This window comes from Oryx dammah, unplaced genomic scaffold (genome assembly GCF_014754425.2).
Source record: "Oryx dammah isolate SB20612 unplaced genomic scaffold, SCBI_Odam_1.1 HiC_scaffold_25, whole genome shotgun sequence".
In the NCBI taxonomy this organism is placed as follows: domain Eukaryota; kingdom Metazoa; phylum Chordata; class Mammalia; order Artiodactyla; family Bovidae; genus Oryx; species Oryx dammah.
In genome coordinates, this window is record NW_024070209.1 from 66,509,866 (window position 1) to 66,529,565 (window position 19,700).

The window sequence follows — 19,700 nt, forward strand, 5'->3', positions numbered from 1 at the left end:
TATAGACTGTATGTGTTCATGCATGCTCAGTCACTCAGTCATGTCCAACTATCTGTAACCCCATGGACTGCAGCCTCCAGGCCCTGTCCAGGGAATTCTCCAGGCAAGAACACTAGAGCCAGCAGCCACTCCCCTCTCAAGGGGATTGCCTGACCCAGGGATCAAACCCAGGCCTCCCAAACCACAGGCAGACTCCTTAGCATCTAAACCACCAGGGAGCCCACCCATGCCCCAAATAGTCCTTAAAGCATAGACCTCCTTTTCTTTCACAGAAGAGCCCTTCCATAAAATTCAGGGCTAGATTATAGTTTCAGCTATTAACAATATGTTCATCTTAGTCTTATGTACCTCATCATCTCCCTTTATTTACATCTCCTCTATCCACAGAGCTAGTCTCTCAGATCTTTTTACATGTAGGCATCCCAGGTGGTGCAGTGGTAAAGAATCTGTCTGCAATCCAAAAGACCTGGGTTCAATCCGCAGGCCAGGAAGACTCCCCGGAGAAGGGAATGGCAACCCACTCCAGCATTCCTGCCTGGAGAACACCCATGGACAGAGGAGCCTGGCAGGCCACAATCCATGGGGTCACAAAGAGTCAGACATGACTGAGCACGTTCTTTTTGTCTTGATTTTGGTATTGACCATCTGGTGATGTCCATGTATAGAGTTGTCTCTTGTGTTGTTGGAAGAGGGTGTTTGCCTTGACCAGTGCATTCTCTTGGCAAAACTCTGTTAGCCTTTGCTCTACATTTTTTACTCCAAGGCCAAACTTGCCTGTTACTCCAGGTGTCTCTTGACTTCCAACTTTTGCATTCCAATGAAGTGATATTTGAAATGAAGAAGAGAAGATGTGGTTATAGAGACAGAGAGATGTTTATGTAGTCAATTGCCACAGAAGACACTCAACTTTACTTTCCTGTCCTTTCCCTCCATATTTTAGACTCCCCACCTTTCACCATGCTATTTTCTTTTCATATTACCTTTATCTATTTTGTCTCTCTTTCTTCTTTCCTTCCTTCTTTTATTTCTCTTCTTTCTTCTGTTCTTAATGACAGTCTCCCTTATGAAAGTCACCAGATAAATATTCTGAAATGGATAGAAGAATAAATCAGACCTGATCAGTATCTGTTCTCATAGCTTGCTATCATAAACATAAATAACTTAAAATATAGTAGATGTTATGCACACTGTTATATATAAAATAGATAATGAACAATGACCTACTATATAGCACAGGGAACTACACTCAGTATGTATATGTATATATGTATGTATATATATGAAACACTTTGTTGTACATTTGAAACTAACACAATATTGTAAGTCAACTATACTTCAATTAAAAAATAATAATCAAGAAATATATAGTAGATGTTAAGTATCAGAAAAGAAACACAAGTAATTTGCAGCGACATGTACAGGACCTAGAGATTGCCCTGTTGAGTGATGTAAGTCCAACAGAGAAAGGCAAGGGTCATATGGTATTGCTTAAATAGGGAATCTTAAAAAAGAGTACAAATGGACCTATTTACAAAACAGAAATTGAGTCACAGATGTAGATTTAGTCTCAACTTATGAAACATTTTACAGATCCACAGGTTATAAAATGATCACATGGAACATGTCTTTAATGGCCAAAGACATGGTTAGAGGGAACAAAACAATAGGAGGTGCTTTGAGTTACAGCTTCTGACATGTCTTACTTGAATCTGAATTGTCTAGGTGTTCCAGCTACTCACTGAGTGTTCTTTGCCAAGTTATTTAATCTCTCTGTGCCTCGATATCTTCATCTGTAAAGGAAGCGTAATGAAAACATCTCCTCACAGGGGTACCATGAAGATTAAACGAGGGCACACCTTTAAAGCACATAGTAGAGTAGCAGACATAGTAGGTTCTTAATAAATGTTAGCTAATATTATGGTCACTATTTATTATTCATAATGCACATTCAGTCTTGTTATTTATGAAGAAATTGCAAATCAGTAATTTAATAAGAAACCATTTACTTCTTTTAGCGAGTATACGGTAAAAAAAAAAAAGTTCCATTTTCTGGGTGAAGCCTCTGTAATTACTCCAGCTTAAAGAACTCACACTCCTCTGAATGTTTTGTCTACATTGCTCATTTGAAGAGGCTACAAGGCACAAAAGAAAAGTACAAGCTCCTGGATTTCATGAAAACATCGTTCCATTTTTTAGCTGCCATGTGACCTTTGACAAGTTGCAGAGCCTCTCAGTAAGAAGATGGCCCTCATAGAGGAAGTGGGCTCTCACAGATTATGAATCTGTTGGACTTATGAGCCTCTAGAACTATGAGAAATAAATATGTATTGTTTACAAACCACCAAGTCTGAATGCCTAAGACAATCAGAGAAGGAATAAAGAAGGTAAAAGTAAATCTTTTTCCTTTTTCTTAATTGATCTGATAGATAGATGTTCAAATATAATGCAAACTATGGATTTGGGTGGTAATGATGTGTCAGTATAGGTTCATCAATTGTAATGTACCCTTCGTTTCAGTGTTGCTGAGGGAGGCTATGCATGTGTAAGGGCAAGGAGGATACAGGAATTCCACTCAATTTTAATGCCAACTTAAAACTTATCTTTTAAAAAAACTGTTTAAAAAATGAAGAAGGTTAAAAAAAGGGAAAGAAAAAAATGCGACAAACACAAAATAGTTTCAAATATATTAGATATTAATCCAACTATTTCAATAATTACTTTAAATATGAATGATCTAAATACACCAAGTAAAAAAGAGATTGTCAAAGTGGATCAGAAAATCAAGACTCAACTATATATTATGTTCAAGAAACTCACTTTAAATATAAAGACACAGATTATATATTAAAATACAGTTTAAAGTAAAGGAGTAAAGAAATACATACCATAATTTTAGATAAAGCAGCCTTCAAAAAAAATTATCCAAGATAAAGTGGGCAATAACAGCATGATAAAGGAGTCAATTCTTTGATTTATTTTAGGGTGAGCCATGAAATTCTACACAATAAATAGTATCTACATTTCTAAAATATATATATCTATTTAGATACCCCCTTGAATATGAACCTATATGAAGAGAGCAAATCAAATTTAAAGGTGTGTTAATTATTTTAAAAAATGAATGATTACTTTTTTAGAGAAACACCCATGGAAATTAACACCAACTAAAATATTATTTTTCTGGGAGGAGTGCAAGGAACTTATAGGTGTGGCAAAGAGAAAAGAGCCTTCACACATTCAGGGAAGTATGAGGTTGACATACCTGAGCTCAGAGCCCAGGGAGAAAGGGAATTTTCACATGGCTATCAGTGAGGATTAAATCCCTAGAATATCTCGAGCTTAGTGTGTAGCAAATTGTCAGTTCTTGATAAGCAGAATAATTCTGACTCAACTTTTCTCTATTGAAATGCAATTAAATGGGAGATTTCATAACTATAAAGAGAAATCTGAGAGCATTAACGTTGTAAGGTGATTCTCACAGCCACGGAACTCCCCCAGTTCACACCACCTGGCTCTGCTGCTCCCCTAGGCTGACACTTGGTTCCTAGGTGTCTAGATCCAGACTGCCCCACAGGACTTGACCAAAGGTCCATCTTCTGCATGAAGCTTCCATAACTATTCCAGCTTAAAGAGTACACACTCCTCTGAATGTTTTGTCTCTACTGCTCATTTGGAAAAACTGCAAGGCATAAAAGAAAAGAATATAGTCTTCCGAGTTTCATAAAATGATTATTCCATTTTTAACTGCCATGTGACCTTGGATAAGCTCAAAGCCTCCCAGAACCTTCCTCTTGCTTTACTTTGATATATCCATGTTATGTGTGTGTCTTGTCTCCTTACAGAGCCAGATACGTAATCTGTGAAGCCAAGGGCAAAATAAAAATATGGTACCTCTTGCTCAAGAAACAGAAAACCACTGCAATATTGTAAAGTAATTAGCCTCCAGTTAAAATAAATAAATAAATTTTTAAAAAAGAAAAAAAAAAGCTTTTTCCTTTCTTCCATAGTTTCTCTCTTTCTCTCAACCTTTGATGGTGTCTTTGATTGATAGTTAATGTCACAGTCTCTCAGGCATGGTGATAGTTGGAAGTAACTGCAAATCCTCAGAGGCACCCGGGGCCCCTCACTATGCCTCAGCATGCAGGTGTACGTGTCTGACCTTGTTCATGTCTGCATCTGCACCCAGACTCCACAGTAGAGGTAGAGGAATGGTCAGTGGAGAGACCATCCAGGAAGTTGGGGAGAAGCAGGAATAGGGACGACCCACGAGCCACAAATCCAAGCCCCCAGGGCATGCTGCATTGCCCCGTTGGACTCTGCTTACAAAACACAAATTCAGAAATATAATTAACAAGAATTTCAAGTTGGCCACTCCAAAACGTTAAGTTTGGGGCCCTTTTCTGAGCATGAGTCCTGCATGGGTACTACAGTGATCACATGTCCAAAAAACCAATCCTGCCCTTGGACAGATTTCAGGATCTTGGAGTGTGAGCACTTGTTTCATATTTTTGAATCTTCTATGGCACTTGTGTTTAACTAGCTCATTGCCTTAGCTGGTTAATTAACATGATTAATTAACATGGTTAATTGATTACTTTTCAATATGAGAAGATGAGCAAAGAATTGTAGGTCTGAGCAGCAAATGAAAAAACTTCCCAGGCTGGATGAGGGGCATTGAGTCTTTGTTTAAATGCAGTTGGACCCCTGAAGAAAAAATACATTCCAGAATAAATCCCAATGGATACACTCTATTAAGCATTTCCAGGAACTGGAGACTGGGGTTGTGGGTAGAATGAGTACATAATTGAATAAACATGGAGCTCAGTATTCCCTGAAGCACCTCTGAGTATCCAGCTTCTTCCTCTGAGGATATGTGCTTCCAGACATGAACAGATTACACACATGTGTGTATTTTCTATCTGGGATGCAGAAAAGGAAACCAGTTTAGATCAGTCACTCTGCAGAACATTCAATGATCCACAAAATCATGTTTCACTGTTCAGTCTTAGGGCAAGTCCTTCACTGTGGCCTCTTCTGCCAGGGAAGTCATGGGGATAGTTCAGTGTAGGGGACATGGGGTCCTCACAAAACCTGGGCTCCAGGTGTGACCCTCACAGCTGTGCTACTTTTGGTTCTCATCTCTTAGAATCTGATTTTCATCTTCCAGTGTTCACTTTGATCCTTTCCAGGCCTGACTGCTATGGCTGAAGGAACATACCATCAGCATGAGCTTTCACACCACTTTCTCTAAATTGCTTCAATATGAGCAATCAACAAGGAATGTGCTATTACTTCTGAATTACCTGTAAATAATTATAAAGCAGCACGTTATTATCACTTTGTTTCTATTCCTCAAGTAGGTGTATTTTTTCCAACTCCTTTTCAGAATAAAAGTACTTTGATTTGATTACTCTTTATAGTGACGAAAAATGAAGTTATTAATCAATATTCCCTTTATCTCTACTTTCATATATTTTATAGAAATGATGTCATCACTCAGGAGACCTTCTTTTAGCAAGATGTTTTCAAATCCTGTTCACAATGCTCTAACGCTCAAGGTTAGCGACGGATTGGAATCATAATGTATCACTGGTTGTCTCTGAGGGGATCCAGAGGTTTGGCAGATGTGAATGGGAAGACATACAGGCAGCAACAGAAAGGCAGCATTATATAGATTTTGGCAGGCAATGGTCCTAGAGGAAATAACAAAAAGAGAAGGCTCTGTGATGCCATAAGAAAGAGCTTCCTCCAAGCCGCTGTAATTTGAAAAAAATTTCTCTCCTATACAAAAAAACAACTATGTAATAAGTATGGATTTTCTGGAATTGGAAGCTTTCTAGCAATAATTATTAACATGCTATTCTACATGTTCCTATTGCTATTTTTTCAGATGTGTCATTCCTGGCCAGAAATACATATGGAAGATTCAATAGGAGTACATCATGGTTAAAAGCCCTGGGAACTGTAATCACAGGGACTGTTATTAGAGTCTTAGACGCAAACTGGTAAACCAAGATTGTGGGAGGGGGGCAGAAGTCCCCTCCACTCCCCACCTCCAGGTGATGAAGGATGCTCAGATCTCACAATCAACCATCTGATGTGGGACCATCACAGACTGGTGTTCAGCAAGAGGCAGAGAGACTGAGACAGAATCTTGGCATGAAGGGGATTCCCCTCTCCAGCAAAGAAAGTATAGTGTGAAGTCACAGGGATTAAAGGCCAGCTGAGTCCCAAATATCAGAAAATGGGGGAGAAGGAAAGGGAAGATGAGATTCCTTCTGGCTTCCTAGGTGTTGAGGGCAGCCCCTCTACGTACCTACACCAGAGCAAGAATCTTGAATGAGGATATTTAATGATGAAAATTTGCCCTGTAAGTAAATATCCCTTTCACTCAGAGAAAGAGAAGGGAAATAGAAAACTGATTTATGCAGAACAGCTCTGAAAGTTCCTCCGGATCTGTGGTCTGACCATATTGCACTCATATCACACCCCTGTTTGATCCACACAAAGAAAGCTTCCACCCAGCTGGACATAGAGGGTGTGGGGTGACGTGAGGTCCTGGGTGTGTGTGCTGTGAGATAAAACAGGGCCTTGTTCTTGGCATGGCCCAGCATTGAGCTCTGTGGGCAGAGGAGCCTTTATTTTTGCAGCGGCTGGTTTGCCCCACACTGACCTTGGGCACTGGGGTCACACCATCTCCCAAGACTCCCTTGCTGTGTTCCCATAGCCAGTGCAAGGCAGCACCTATCTAGCTGGCTCCAAAAATCAGAAATGAATAAATATTGTGCATCTTTTATCTTCTAGCTTGAACATCTCCTTTCAGTGTGTGTTAGTCGCTCAATCGTGTCTGACTCTTTGTGACCTTGTGGACTGTAGCCTGCCAGGCTCCTCTGTCCATGGAATTCTCCAGGCAAGAATACTGGAGTGGGTTGCCATCTCCTTCTCCAGGGGATCTTCCTGACCCAGGGATTGAATTTGGTTCTCTTGCACTGCAGGCAGATTCTTTACTGTTTGAGCCACCAGGGAAGCCTCTCCTTTTTCTAATTTTTAATTTTAAAATGGGCCTGAAAGTGAAAGCCACTCAGTCATGTCCGACTCTTTGGGACCCCATGGATATAATCCATGGAATTCTCTAGGCCAGAATACTGGAGTGGGTAGCTTATCCCTTCCCCAGGGGATCTTCCCAACCCAGAGGTTGAACCCAGGTTTCCCACATTGCAGGCAGATTCTTTACCAGCTGAGCCACAAGGGAAGCCCAAAATGGGCCTATAGAACATCATATATGTGCCATATATATTCTAGGTTCTATGGAGGTGACAAAAACACCTGTTTTTCTTCAAGGGAAGACAAGAAACATACAAATCATAACTCTCAGAATGGAAGGGAGCAGGAGCCTTGCTCATGCACGTGGCTTGTAGGATCTCAGTTCCCCTAGCAGGAACTGGACCTGGGTCCTCAGCAGTGCAGGTGCAGAGTCCTAACCACTGGACTGCCAGGGAATTCCCACTTCCTTCAGACTTTTGGGTGAGACTAGTGTTGGGGTCAGAGTTGACCCCTCCCCACACACATATAGCGTGTGGGGTGAGTTGAGTATATTTCATACATACTACACTGATAGCTCAGTTGGTAAAGAAGGAGAAAGTTTGGAAAAGATTAGTGAACATATTAAAAACATAAACAAAATCTTACCACAGCTACACTAAATCACTCAAACCAAATTCTGAAAGAGATGTGGATAGTGATCAAGCTTTATAACCACATAACCCAGTCCTGTGATTGTAGTCCATACATAGAAGTATAGCTATGGGCTCAGGAAGGTTTCCCAAGGGGAAATTTATAGATCAGTGATTCATGAGGTATAGTTTTTCTCTTCAGTAATTTAATTTACTAACTTCCATTTGTAAGAGAGAGCAGGAAAAAAAATTAAGACTTTAATTCACCTCCAAGATTGTTTTGAGCATTTACTTGTTTGTCCATGTGACAATATCTAGTCTCTGCTTCTGATGAAAACATCAAAAACAGATTATGTTAACATCATTTCTGAAAATTTAATTATCTAAAAACAAGTCAAAGGACAAGAATTCCTTTTAAAGCTCCAGGAAAAAAAAGAAAAAGATTTAGCCCCAGGATATGGAGAAGACGTGATGGAGGCAGTGATATTTGAGCTGGGCCTGGAAAATGAATAACAATTACCAGTTAGAGATAAAGGCAAGGGTTGGCACTCCAGGGTGAAGGAACAGCATGTATGAAGGAAGGCAGAGAGGCATGAACCATCCTGAATGTTTCCACTAGAGTGAGAACCCTGGTGTGGCTCAAATACAGATTTTTAGCGTAGAGTGACAGATACAGCTGGAGAGGCTTTGGAAATCTTATTAAAAAGGGCCCTCTGTGCCATTCCAATGAGCTTGATGTTTATCTTGTAGGTTACCAGTGAAAATTTCAAAGTAGTAGGCAGTTTACTTAAATACTTTAGAAAAATGGCCTTAGGGAACATGGAGAAAATGCCCTGGAATATGAGACTGATAACCAGAGCTGTCAATTACATCACTGCTATAAAAGTCCAGGTGAACAAAGCTGTAGACAAAGCCAGGGTTCAGAGTCAATTCTAAGATGAAACAACAAGGGTTAGTAACTAACTGTATGTGGTGGTAAGAAGAGTCACAGAGAGTCCTTAGTTTTCTAACCAGATGTAGGGTCCTGTCACTGAGAGAGTTCAGGATTGCAGAGAAAGATATAGGTTTGGTGGGAGTAGCTAATAGAATATGTTTGCATGCCCGTATGCTCAGTTGTGACCAACTCTTTGTAACCCCATGGATTGTAGCCCACCAGGCTCCTCCATCCATGGGATTTCCCAGGCAAGAATATTGGAGTGGGTTACTATTTCCACCTCCAGAGGGTCTTTCTGACCCAAGAATCCAACCCACATCTCTTGTGTCTGCTGCATTGACAGATTCTCTACCACCACGCCACTTGGGAAGTCGTAAGAGAATAGCTTCAGTTCAGTTCAGTTCAGTTCAGTCGCTCAGTCTTAGCCTAAGCAAAAACATCACAGTGGCTCAGCTGAAGGTACAAAGAGGAAGCCATGCCACGTTCTTGCACGAGCTGCTCTCTGCAAGGTCCATAGTTTCTTATCTTGTTTGATTTTAGGGATGATTCTTTTCCTAAATCTCAGTAATATCAATGTATAAAATACCCACAGCCACGGCTTCAATTGGACCAGAAGTTGTCATCAATCATACTGCTCATTTTGATATCTTCAATGTCAACATATAGTGAGTCAGATCAGCTCCATGTCAAATTGCCTTGCCAACGAGGTGGATATTCCAAAAGGCTTCCTGGTATGCCAGAATGTGGCACAGATATGGAAAATGGAGAAAGATAAGCCTTAGGCCCCACCTGTTCACACCTAGCTTGAGTAAAGCTGGCCAAGTACAAATATGAGAACACTTTTTATCTGAATGCATACCAGTCATTTCAGCTTCATTGCTTTGGTGAAGTCAAGATGAAGTTCACAGTGAGTAGATTGTTCCTTTTGAATTTATTACCTTATAATTGGAAACTGCTAATATTCTCAGCTAAGTGGGGGTATGCTTCTTATTATAATATCACTGTCATGGAAAAATTTGTAGAAATAAGAATAATCCCTTTTTATGGAATCATGGCATTTATAAGCATCTCCATAGAAAAGGATAATTATACTGGGATTAGTCAGCTGCCTGAGCATCTTATACCATACTATCTTTAAAAAAAATTGCTTTCTGGATCTGTTGATTCAGATCTGGGCACAGAGCAAACAGCTGCTCTCTATAGAAAATGTCTGATTTTTCATTACATTCTTGAATTCCTTTTTTGACAAAAAAACTACTGAGCAGGTTCAGGCAAGATAAAAAGCTTATCAGCAAAACAACTTAGTGAGAGACTTACTGTCACATTCCCTCTTGTGAAATGGATCTCTAAGTAACAGAGTTTTGCCTTGAACCCTGTCTATAGTCTTATATTCATGAAAACACTAAAAGCATGAAGCTAGTTCATTATCTCATTTGTTTCATGTAAAAGGCTGCTGCTACTGCTAAGTCGCTTCAGTTGTGTCCGACTCTGTGCGACCCCATAGATGGCAGCCCCCCAGGCTCCCCCATCCCTGGGATTCTCCAGGCAAGAGTACTGGAGTGGGGTGCCATTGCCTTCTCTAACTGGGTAGGATTAGGGGGTTGGATATTATAGAGTATTTCCCTCCCAAGACCAGCTATTTTCTGGTTGTCTCTCCAGAAGATTGTAGAGGCAACCTTGTGGGTCTGGATGGGGCTCAGGCAAAGAGCATGAAACAGGAGGGAAGGGGGCAGAGCACAACCTTTGAAAGAATGACATAGCACAAGGGTATAATGCAAACCAATTAAAATCAGTTGGGTCTAAGATGACAAGTCAAATTCAAGTAAACCTTAATCCTCAATCTATAAGCCAACAGACACACCCAGAGGTGGCAGGACAGCTCCAGTTCAGTTCAGTTCAGTTCAGTCGCTCAGTCATGTCCGACTCTTTGCGACCCCATGAATCGCAGCATGCCAGGCCTTCCTGTCCATCACCATCTCCCGGAGTTCACTCAGACTCACGTCCATCGAGTCTGTGATGCCATCCAGCCATCTCATCCTGGGTCATCCCCTTCTCCTCCTGCCCCCAATCTCTCCCAGCATCAGAGTCTTTTCCAATGAGTCAACTCTTCACATGAGGTGGCCAAAGTACTGGAGCTTCAGCTTTAGCATCATTCCTTCCAAAGAAATCCCAGGGTTGATCTCCTTCAGAATGGACTGGTTAAATATCCTTGCAGTACCAGGGATCCTCAAGAGTCTTCTCCAACACCACAGTTCAAAAGCATCAATTCTTCGGCGCTCAGCCTTCTTCACAGTCCAACTCTCACATCCATACATGACCACAGGAAAAACCATAGCCTTGACTAGACGGACCTTAGTCGTCAAAATAATGTCTCTGCTTTTGAATATGCTATCTAGGTTGGTCATAACTTTTCTTCCAAGGAGTAAGCGTCTTTTAATTTCATGGCTGCAATCACCATCTGCAGTGATTTTGGAGCCCTCAAAAATAAAGTATGACACTGTTTCTACTGTTTCCCTATCTATTTCCCATGAAGTGATGGGACCAGACGCCATGATCTTCGTTTTCTGAATGTGGAGCTTTAAGCCAAATTTTTCACTCTCCTCTTTCACTTTCATCAAGAGGCTTTTGAGTTCCTCTTCACTTTCTGCCATAAGGATGGTGTCATCTGCCTATCTGAGGTTATTGATATTTCTCCCGGCAATCTTGATTCCAGCTTGTGCTTCCTCCAGCCCAGCATTTCTCATGATGTACTCTGCATATAAGTTAAATAAGCAGGGTGACAATATACAGCCTTGACGTACTCCTTTTCCTATTTGGAACCAGTCTGCTGTTCCATGACCAGTTCTAACTGTTGCTTCCTGACCTGCATACAGATTTCTCAAGAGGCAGGTCAGGTGGTCTGGTATTCCCATCTCTTTCAGAATTTTCCACAGTTTATTGTGATCCACACAGTCAAAGGCTTTGGCATAGTCAATAAAGCAGAAATAGATGTTTTTCTGGAACTCTCTTGCTTTTTCCATGATCCAGCGGATGTTGGCAATTTGATCTCTGGTTCCTCTGCCTTTTCTAAAACGAGCTTGAACATCAGGAAGTTCATGGTTCACGTATTGCTGAAATCTGGCTTGGAGAATTTTGAGCATTACTTTACTAGCATGTGAGATGAGTGCAATTGTGCAGTAGTTTGAGCATTCTTTTGCATTTCCTTTCTTTGGAATTGGAATGAAAACACCTTTTCCAGTCCTGTGGCCACTGCTGAGTTTTCCAAACTTGCAGCACTTTCACAGCATCAATTTTCAGGATTTGAAACAGCTCAACTGGAATTCCATCACCTCCACTAGCTTTGTTCATAGTGATGCTTTCTAAGGCCCACTTGACTTCACATTCCAAGATGTCTGGCTCTAGATTAGTGATCACATCATCATGATTATCTGGGTCGTGAAGATCTTTTTTGTACAGTTCTTCTGTGTGTTCTTGCCACCTCTTCTTAATATCTTCTGCTTCTGTTAGGTCCAGACCAGCAGGGTCAAAAGAGGGAGGAGTGGGTGGTTCCCCAATGGTAGGGATGATCCTCCCACTATTAGCATTTGAATTCCACCCCCTCACAAAACCTAGCCAGTCCTAATTCCGTGGCTCCAGCCCTTGCCCTTGGCAGTGGTTCACACCCTGAAGAGTGGCTTCTCTCTTGATCCTAACAAATCCACCTCTTACCACTTTGTCTCTCAATGAATTTTTGCAATGAGACATCAGGGCCTGAGTTTCATTAGTTTTGGCCGAGCTTGAGTCCTGGGAGAGAGCTGAAGGACAGGAGGAAAAAGCAGTGGGAAAAACGTGCCAAAGAATCCCCTTCATAGCCCACTGGAAAATTTGCTAAATATCTGACTGGTGCTCACAATTTCGTTGGTCTAATCCTTGGCACAGAGAAGAGAAAGGACAGAAGAACCTCTCAGAAAGGCTGAGAGAGTAGCAAATGGATAGCAAAATTCTGCCAAAGCAACCGGTGATACTGTGTCTCATACAGGATGCAAAAGGGCTAGAGTAGAGTGAATAAACATTCATATTTTGACATACTAAACATTAAAATATATGACAGTAGATTCTGCTTCATAATGGAGTTACAAGTGTGAAATAATTTTCTGGAAATAAGTGCTAATGATAGGAAGGTTAAGGAAAAAAAAAAAAGAACTTCAGACACAGGTTAGATCTGATTTCTCTTCCGGTTGTGGTATGAACAAAAGGTACACTCTTGGCCAAGTCACTCAACTTCTGAAGCTCCATTTTCTCATCTGTGAATAATTGTGTTGTACTAATAGATCTTTAAAATTTCTTCCACGTCTGATTTTTTTCATCCTCCTTTTTAAACTATCAGGGGATACATCAAACATTTTTTTTTTTAATTATCTTGAATCACTAGTGCAGGTCTCAAACCATTTTGTTCCAGGCAAAGAAAATGAAGATAGGGACCCAGAACTGTGCATTCTGCATAAAGCTCTGTGTTCTGAGAACCAATATCATGTACTCAGTGACAAGTATGATTACCCAGGTATCCTGGGACAGTGATTGACTTCCCTTCTACTAAGCACATTTGATAGCCAGATACTCCATCTTTGGCTTCTCATCATTCATATCCAACCTGGTTACTAATCCATTGCTTTGAATATATATATATATACACAGTACTGCTAAGTCACTTCAGTCATGTCCGACTCTGTGCGACCCCATAGACGGCAGCCCATGAGGCTCCCCCGTTCCTGGGATTCTCCAGGCAAGAACACTGGAGTAGATTACCATGTCCTTCTCCAATGCAAGAAAGTGAAAAGTGAAAGTGAAGTCGCTCAGTCGTGTCCGACCCTCAGTGACCCCATGGACTGCAGCCTTCCAGGCTACTCTGTCCATGGGATTTTCCAGGCAAGAGTACTGGAGTGGGGTGCCATTGCCTTCTCCATATACACAGTAGATGCAGACAAATACTATTTGATTCCACTTACATGAGATATCTAGAATAGTTAAATTCATAGAGTCAAAAAGTACATTGATAGATGCCCGGGGCTGGGGGGTGGGATGGGAAGGGGAAATAGGAACAACAATATGAATGTACTTAGTGTCACTGAACCATATAGTTAAATACGGTTAAAATAATATGTTTTATATTGTGTGCATTTTACCACAATAAAAAATGTTTTTAATAAAAAGACTGCTTTTGAGATTAGGGGGTCTAGGAAGAGAAGAAAGCATTCAGGTCAATAATTTGATCTGGAAATTAGTCCTATTTGACTTCTAGACCACATTAGGAAAGTTATCTTAATTCATTTTCAGGTCTTCTTCTCAGAACTTAAAACCATTTCCATGCCATGTATGCTATTCAGTGTCAACGCTGTTTTTCAATATACTTATACTTCATCAGTTTTTCGTAAGACCTACATTAAAAATTCTGAAACAATCAACGTAATTATTTATAATTAACCTACAATTCAACATTATCATTAAATTCTCTACGGTTTAAAAAAGTTGACGATCAAAGAAGAAGAAAAGACAGATCACTCAACAGAGTAATACATTTAGTAAGTTTTATAAGTTTAGCTTTTATAAGTTTATAAACTTTTATAAGTTTAGCTAGAAAAAGATGTCCTCATCTTTTGTCATTTAACAGTAGACCAGTGTTATTTGTGATTTCAGATTGTCTTTGCTGGACTTCTTGGCATCTTCCTGACTCCTACTCTTGCTGACTACGTAAGTTTCATTTTTTAAAGTGTATTACCAAAATGCATTTGCAAAAAAAAAAAACAAGTGGTATTAAATCATTGTCAACTTCTTGTAAATTTCAGGATATCAGTGTTAATGATAACAACAACAGTGGTGGAAGTGGGCAGCAGTCAGTGAGTGTCAACAACGAACATGGCGTGGCCAATATTGACAATAACAATGGATGGGGCTCCTGGAATTCCCTCTGGGATTACGGAAGTGTAGGTAGTCAACATGCAATTTCTGTTCTTTGCAAACATGGCATTTCTTTTTAAACAATAATGAAAACTGCTTGCTAACCATAAAAATATATAAAAACTTATGTAAATTCTAATTGCAAATAAGAGAGTTATAAGTAAATGTGTCTCTTTTGCTTACTCAGCTTCACTTCCTAGATAAAATTGCTGTCAATAAGTTTCTAACAGTAAGTTAAAATTCAAGTCAATGAATGTTAATTAGAATCCAGTGAATGGTATGAGGCTATAATACAAGTGCAATATCCTTTGGCTTTACCTGCAGAAACCCTCAATAAAGATGAAAGACCTTCATAATATTACTGTTGCCAAACCATAGTCCACATCATTCTATTGTCAATTTCCTAAAAAGACAGATATTGGCATTTCATTTATAATTCAAAAGGACCAAAGTCAATGTATGTAACAATATTAATTAAATGTATTTTTAAGTCACTTCAGTCATGTCTGACTCTGTGCGACCCCACAGACGGCAGCCCACCAGGCTCCCCCGTCCCTGGGATTCTCCAGGCAAGAACACTGGAGTGGGTTGCCATTTCCTTGTCCAATGCATGAAACTGAAAAGTGAAAGGGAAGTCGCTCCATCGTGTCCAACTCTTAGCGACCCCATGGAGTGCAGCCTACCAGGCTCGTCCATCTATGGGATTTTCCAGGCAAGAGTACTGGAGTGGGGTGCCATTGCCTTCTCTGTAAGGGCACCAAAAAAAACAACAAAAAATAATACCCACTTGGCTCTAGTTAGAAAATCTAACTCTGCAATTATCAACTCTATATTTAACAAAACTTGTCCTTTAGAAAAGGCAACTCTTTGTATTTTCAGTTTTATCATCTGGTCAGTTAGAAAACTAATTACTATCCTTCTAGCCTCCTTGAAATGGTGTGATCAAAGGAGATTAAAATATGATAGTATTTTAAAATTTATTTTGGCAAAACAAACATGTAGGGAGACTCTTGCTGGGCTAGAATCTGAAGTGAATTCAACCGTCTATCCCTCAAAGAGTTTGTGATCTGTGCTTACAAATGTCAGCAATAAATATGATTGCAAAACAGGGCCAGATCCAGCGCTCTTATCTCAGTTCATTGTGATCTCACAATTCCATTTCCCTCTGCTGGTGAAACTAATTTCTGATGAGAAAGACACCTTGGAGAACATACTGCTTACCATCCACCATCTTCTTTAATAGGGCTTTGCTGTAATCAGACCCTTTAAGAAGAAGTCGTGCATTGTGCACAAAATGAACAAGGAAGTCATGCCCTCTATTCAAGCCCTTGATATGCTGGCCAAGAAAAACAAGGTAAAAACAAAAATTATTTTATTCTTTGCTCGGGGAGGTCTTATGATTTCAAATAAACAATGAGAAGGTTGAGTTGAGCAACAGTGAGTTGCTCCCTCTTGACCACATAGTACATTGTCATGGGAGGAGTTGGAACTGCCTGAGGAGAGGCAACTGTCCTCACACCCAAATGCTGAGACTCACACCGGCCCCTCTGAAGTCTGATCAGAACAGCTCACTCTTAGTATGGGGGGAACAAAGCTCTGTTCACATCAAGTGGAGTCCTCCACACTTCAAGGACATTTTCCCAGAAGAGTTGGGTTAGGGTTATTAGATTTAACAAAAAAAATTAGAGGATACCTAGTTAGGTTTGAATTTCAGATAAACAGTGGATAATTTTTTTTTTTTTTTTTTTGCCTAACTATGTCCCATGCAATATTTGGGACATGCTTACAAATGATCTTTTGTTTACCTGAAATCAAAATTTAACTGGTGTCCTGTATTTTATCTGGTAACCCTAGGTGTGGTGGGCAGGGAGAGGAAAACTATCACTAAAATGTCAGCCTAAGTTTATATTTGTATAACTGATAAGTGGGTATCTTTCATTGACAGTGGAAAGAAAACAAACTGCATTTTCAGAGACTGATTATCATATAGCTCAATCCAAGAAATATAAAATGACCAAATGAGCTACAACCTTCAGTGTAAATTTACCCTCAGACTTAGGCTGTTATGAAAGGCTGAGGTTTTGAATCAGCTAAATCCCTTAGGACTTTTCAAAGTGTTGAGATATACAGGGTTGAATTGGTTCTTCTTCATTTTGATTATGGAAAAATTATGGCCAAGAAATACGCCCTGTCAGCCTTGTTGTTGTTCAGTCCCTCAGTTGTCCTACTCTTAGCGACCCCATGAACTGCAGTACACCAGGCTTCCCTGTCCTTCACAATTTCCTGGAGTTTGCTCAAACTCATGTCCATTGAGTCAGTAATGCCATCCAACCAACTCATCCTCTGTTGCCCCCTTCTCCTCTTGCCCTCAACCTTTCCCAGCATCAGGTGGGTCTTTTCCAATGAGTCAGCTCTGTGCATCAGGTGGCCAGATTATTGGAGCTTCAGCTTCAGCCTCAGTCCTTCCAGTGAATATTCAGGGTTGATTTCCTCTAAGATGGTCTGGTTTGATTTCCTTGCTGTCCAAGGGACTCTCAAGAGTCTTCTTCAGCACCACAGTTCAAAAGCATCAATTCTTTGGCTCTCAGCCTTCTTTATGGTCCAACTCTCACATCCATACATGATGACTGTAAAAACCATAGTCTTGACTATTCTGACCTTTGTTGGCAAAGCAATGTCTCTGCTTGGCCTTGTATCCAACTCCCAAATTCAACAAACCACTGGGTTGAACACTCCTCTCTCTCTTCCTTGCCACCTGTCTTCCCCACACTCAGCTTCAGGGTAGAGGACAAGAGGGACCACCTCCTAAGAGCCTGATCTACTCAGTCAAGCCTGACAAAGTCAACAACCTGGACCAGTTTGGAGAATCCATCGTTACCATGTGCAAGGGGATTCCAACATACATGGCTGAAGAGATTCAGGGTGAGGAACTCCCCTACTGTGCATTCCGAGTTAGTGCTGGTAGGATTGTCAGACTGTTTTCAGGCCTGTCCACAGAGGACACAAATTACTCAGGAGGTCGTGATCAAGGCTAACACTTAAGTAGTGCTTGCTCTGTGCCATGCACCATTCAATGGGCTTTAGGTGAGTTAGCTCGTTTGCTCCTGATCCCAGTCTTATGTGATAGACTTTATTGTTATTCTCAGTTTCTGATGAGGAAACAGGCACAGAAAGAGGACACAAACTCCTTGCCTGTGTCATTCCTAAGTATTTTGGCTCTGGATTCTGTGATTTTTAACCATTCTGAAATGTTTCCTTTCATGGGTGAATCTAGAGTAAACTCAAGAAATGCGTAAATCACTAAATGCAAGGAGAATGCTGATAGAATCTGTTGGTTTTTTATAGCTCAAGCAATCACCAATTCTGAGCATTCAAACAATAATTTACATAGAAACAGAGTGTCAACTCAGGGACCGAATATAACACCAACTTTTTAGATCTCTTAATTGGTTAATTTATGGCTAGCTAGCTAAATCTTGAAATTATTGCAGAGTTGGTTTGAACTGTGCAACATTCCTCACCACCATCCCCCCAAAAACAGGTCCTTGAAAAGTCATTGATAGTGCTTTCTTCTTTTTTTATCAGGAGCAAACCTGATTCTGTACCCAGAAAAGTGCTTCAGGGTTGATATACTCTGGATTCTGAACATTTCCTTATGTGAAGAAGCAATGGAGAACTAAAAAAAAAAAAAGTTCCTGTGGATTTAGTCATCAGAATATTCTATTTAGAAAAATGTGGGTTCTAATGGTGTTTATCATATCATTCTGAAATGTTCTCTTCTAGTCTGTTTGGTTTCCTTAAGAGTCAATAAACTTATTTAGCACTGAGTTCAGTTTATACTAAAATTCTTTAGTATTTCTATTTGGAAAGCTCATGGTCAAAAGTGCTGTATGGTGGAAGCAAGTTGTCGAAGTGCATTAGACCCAACTGTTAGCCTATATTCAGGACCTGTCCCTTATAAAGAGCCCCTTCAGCTGCTTCAGACACTACTAACCACAGCTCTGGGAATAGTTCCAAGACCATCCAACTGCTCTGAAGACTGCCCTATAGTTGATGTGGATAGTAACATTTCAGATCAACAGAAATCCACTCAAAGTAGCATAAGCCAAAAGAGGGGGAAGGGTATTGCAAGGATATTAAAATATCTAAAATTACTCTTAGAGAAAGAAAAGGAGAAGAAGACTTGGGTCTTGGAACTATATTGGCTCCAAGACCCAAGGCTCCTTCTCTCTGAAACCACATATAGCTCTTCTCTGCTCCTCTCAAATTCAACTTCTCTCTTCTTCCATCTTGATGACTTTCTCTGTATTCATGGCAGAAAATGGCTGAACCAGAATGTCATCCCCATCTCCCATGTTTTTGGGTCTTTCCAGCTCACAAGATCAAGTCTCATACTTTTGAATCCATATTCCAAATTTTCTTTACAATGCATGGTTCAAGAGCCCACAGCCTCCACTCTTTGATGGGCAGGGGAGTGAAGTCATATGGTTACACACACAGCATTGAGGTCTCCACTGAAGAATAATCTTGGAGAAAACAGAGGTACCAATTGGTATGTGTTCTAATATGAAACTACAGCTCATTTTTAAAAATTACTCCCACATATTTTTTTTATATCCTGAATGCCATAAGAGGATATTAATCCATTACCATGTCTGTGTATAAGACACCCCTAAATAACCTAACAAACAAAACTAAGGACATTGAAATGGTGGAAATGGCATTGGGAAAATGCCCATATTTACCAGCCCTTATTGGGAAAAATTATAATTTTCTAAATTCTGAAACAATTCTGATCTTGGTGCGAGGCAGCAGTGAGTGGTGGCATGACGTGAGGTCCTAACTCCCTGCCTAAGCATCGGATCTGGGAAGCCTGTATGAAAAAACAGGAATCCTTGCCAACAGACAGCAAAGACTAGAGGCTAGAAGCTATTTTTCTTTGCCCCCAGCAAAAAAAATGCATTTATCCCAGAGGCAAAAACTGTTCATGCAAGTACAAAGTTTATTATTAGAGACATAGCACAACAAGTGGGAGAGCACACAGAGAAGTGGTTTGCTTAGTTAATGTGGAAGCAAGACAGAGATGCAGACCCAGAGAGGCCGGATGTGAGTACCCCTCATGGTGGGGAGAAGTGCAGCAAAGAGGCAGTGACGTTATG

General features: G+C 40.4%; 1 protein-coding gene across 1 annotated transcript; it reads left to right on the forward strand.

Annotated features, from left to right (window-relative positions):
- The first annotated feature begins 8,492 nt into the window (after nt 1–8,492).
- On the forward strand, nt 8,493–18,368 carry GKN1 (gastrokine 1). The gene is made up of 6 exons (XM_040225693.1): nt 8,493–8,564; nt 14,281–14,334; nt 14,430–14,567; nt 15,785–15,895; nt 17,316–17,463; nt 18,127–18,368. Exons 1-6 carry the CDS (start codon nt 8,493–8,495, stop codon nt 18,219–18,221), a joined length of 618 nt encoding a protein of 205 aa, XP_040081627.1. The 3' UTR covers nt 18,222–18,368.
- The last annotated feature ends 1,332 nt before the right edge of the window (nt 18,369–19,700 follow it).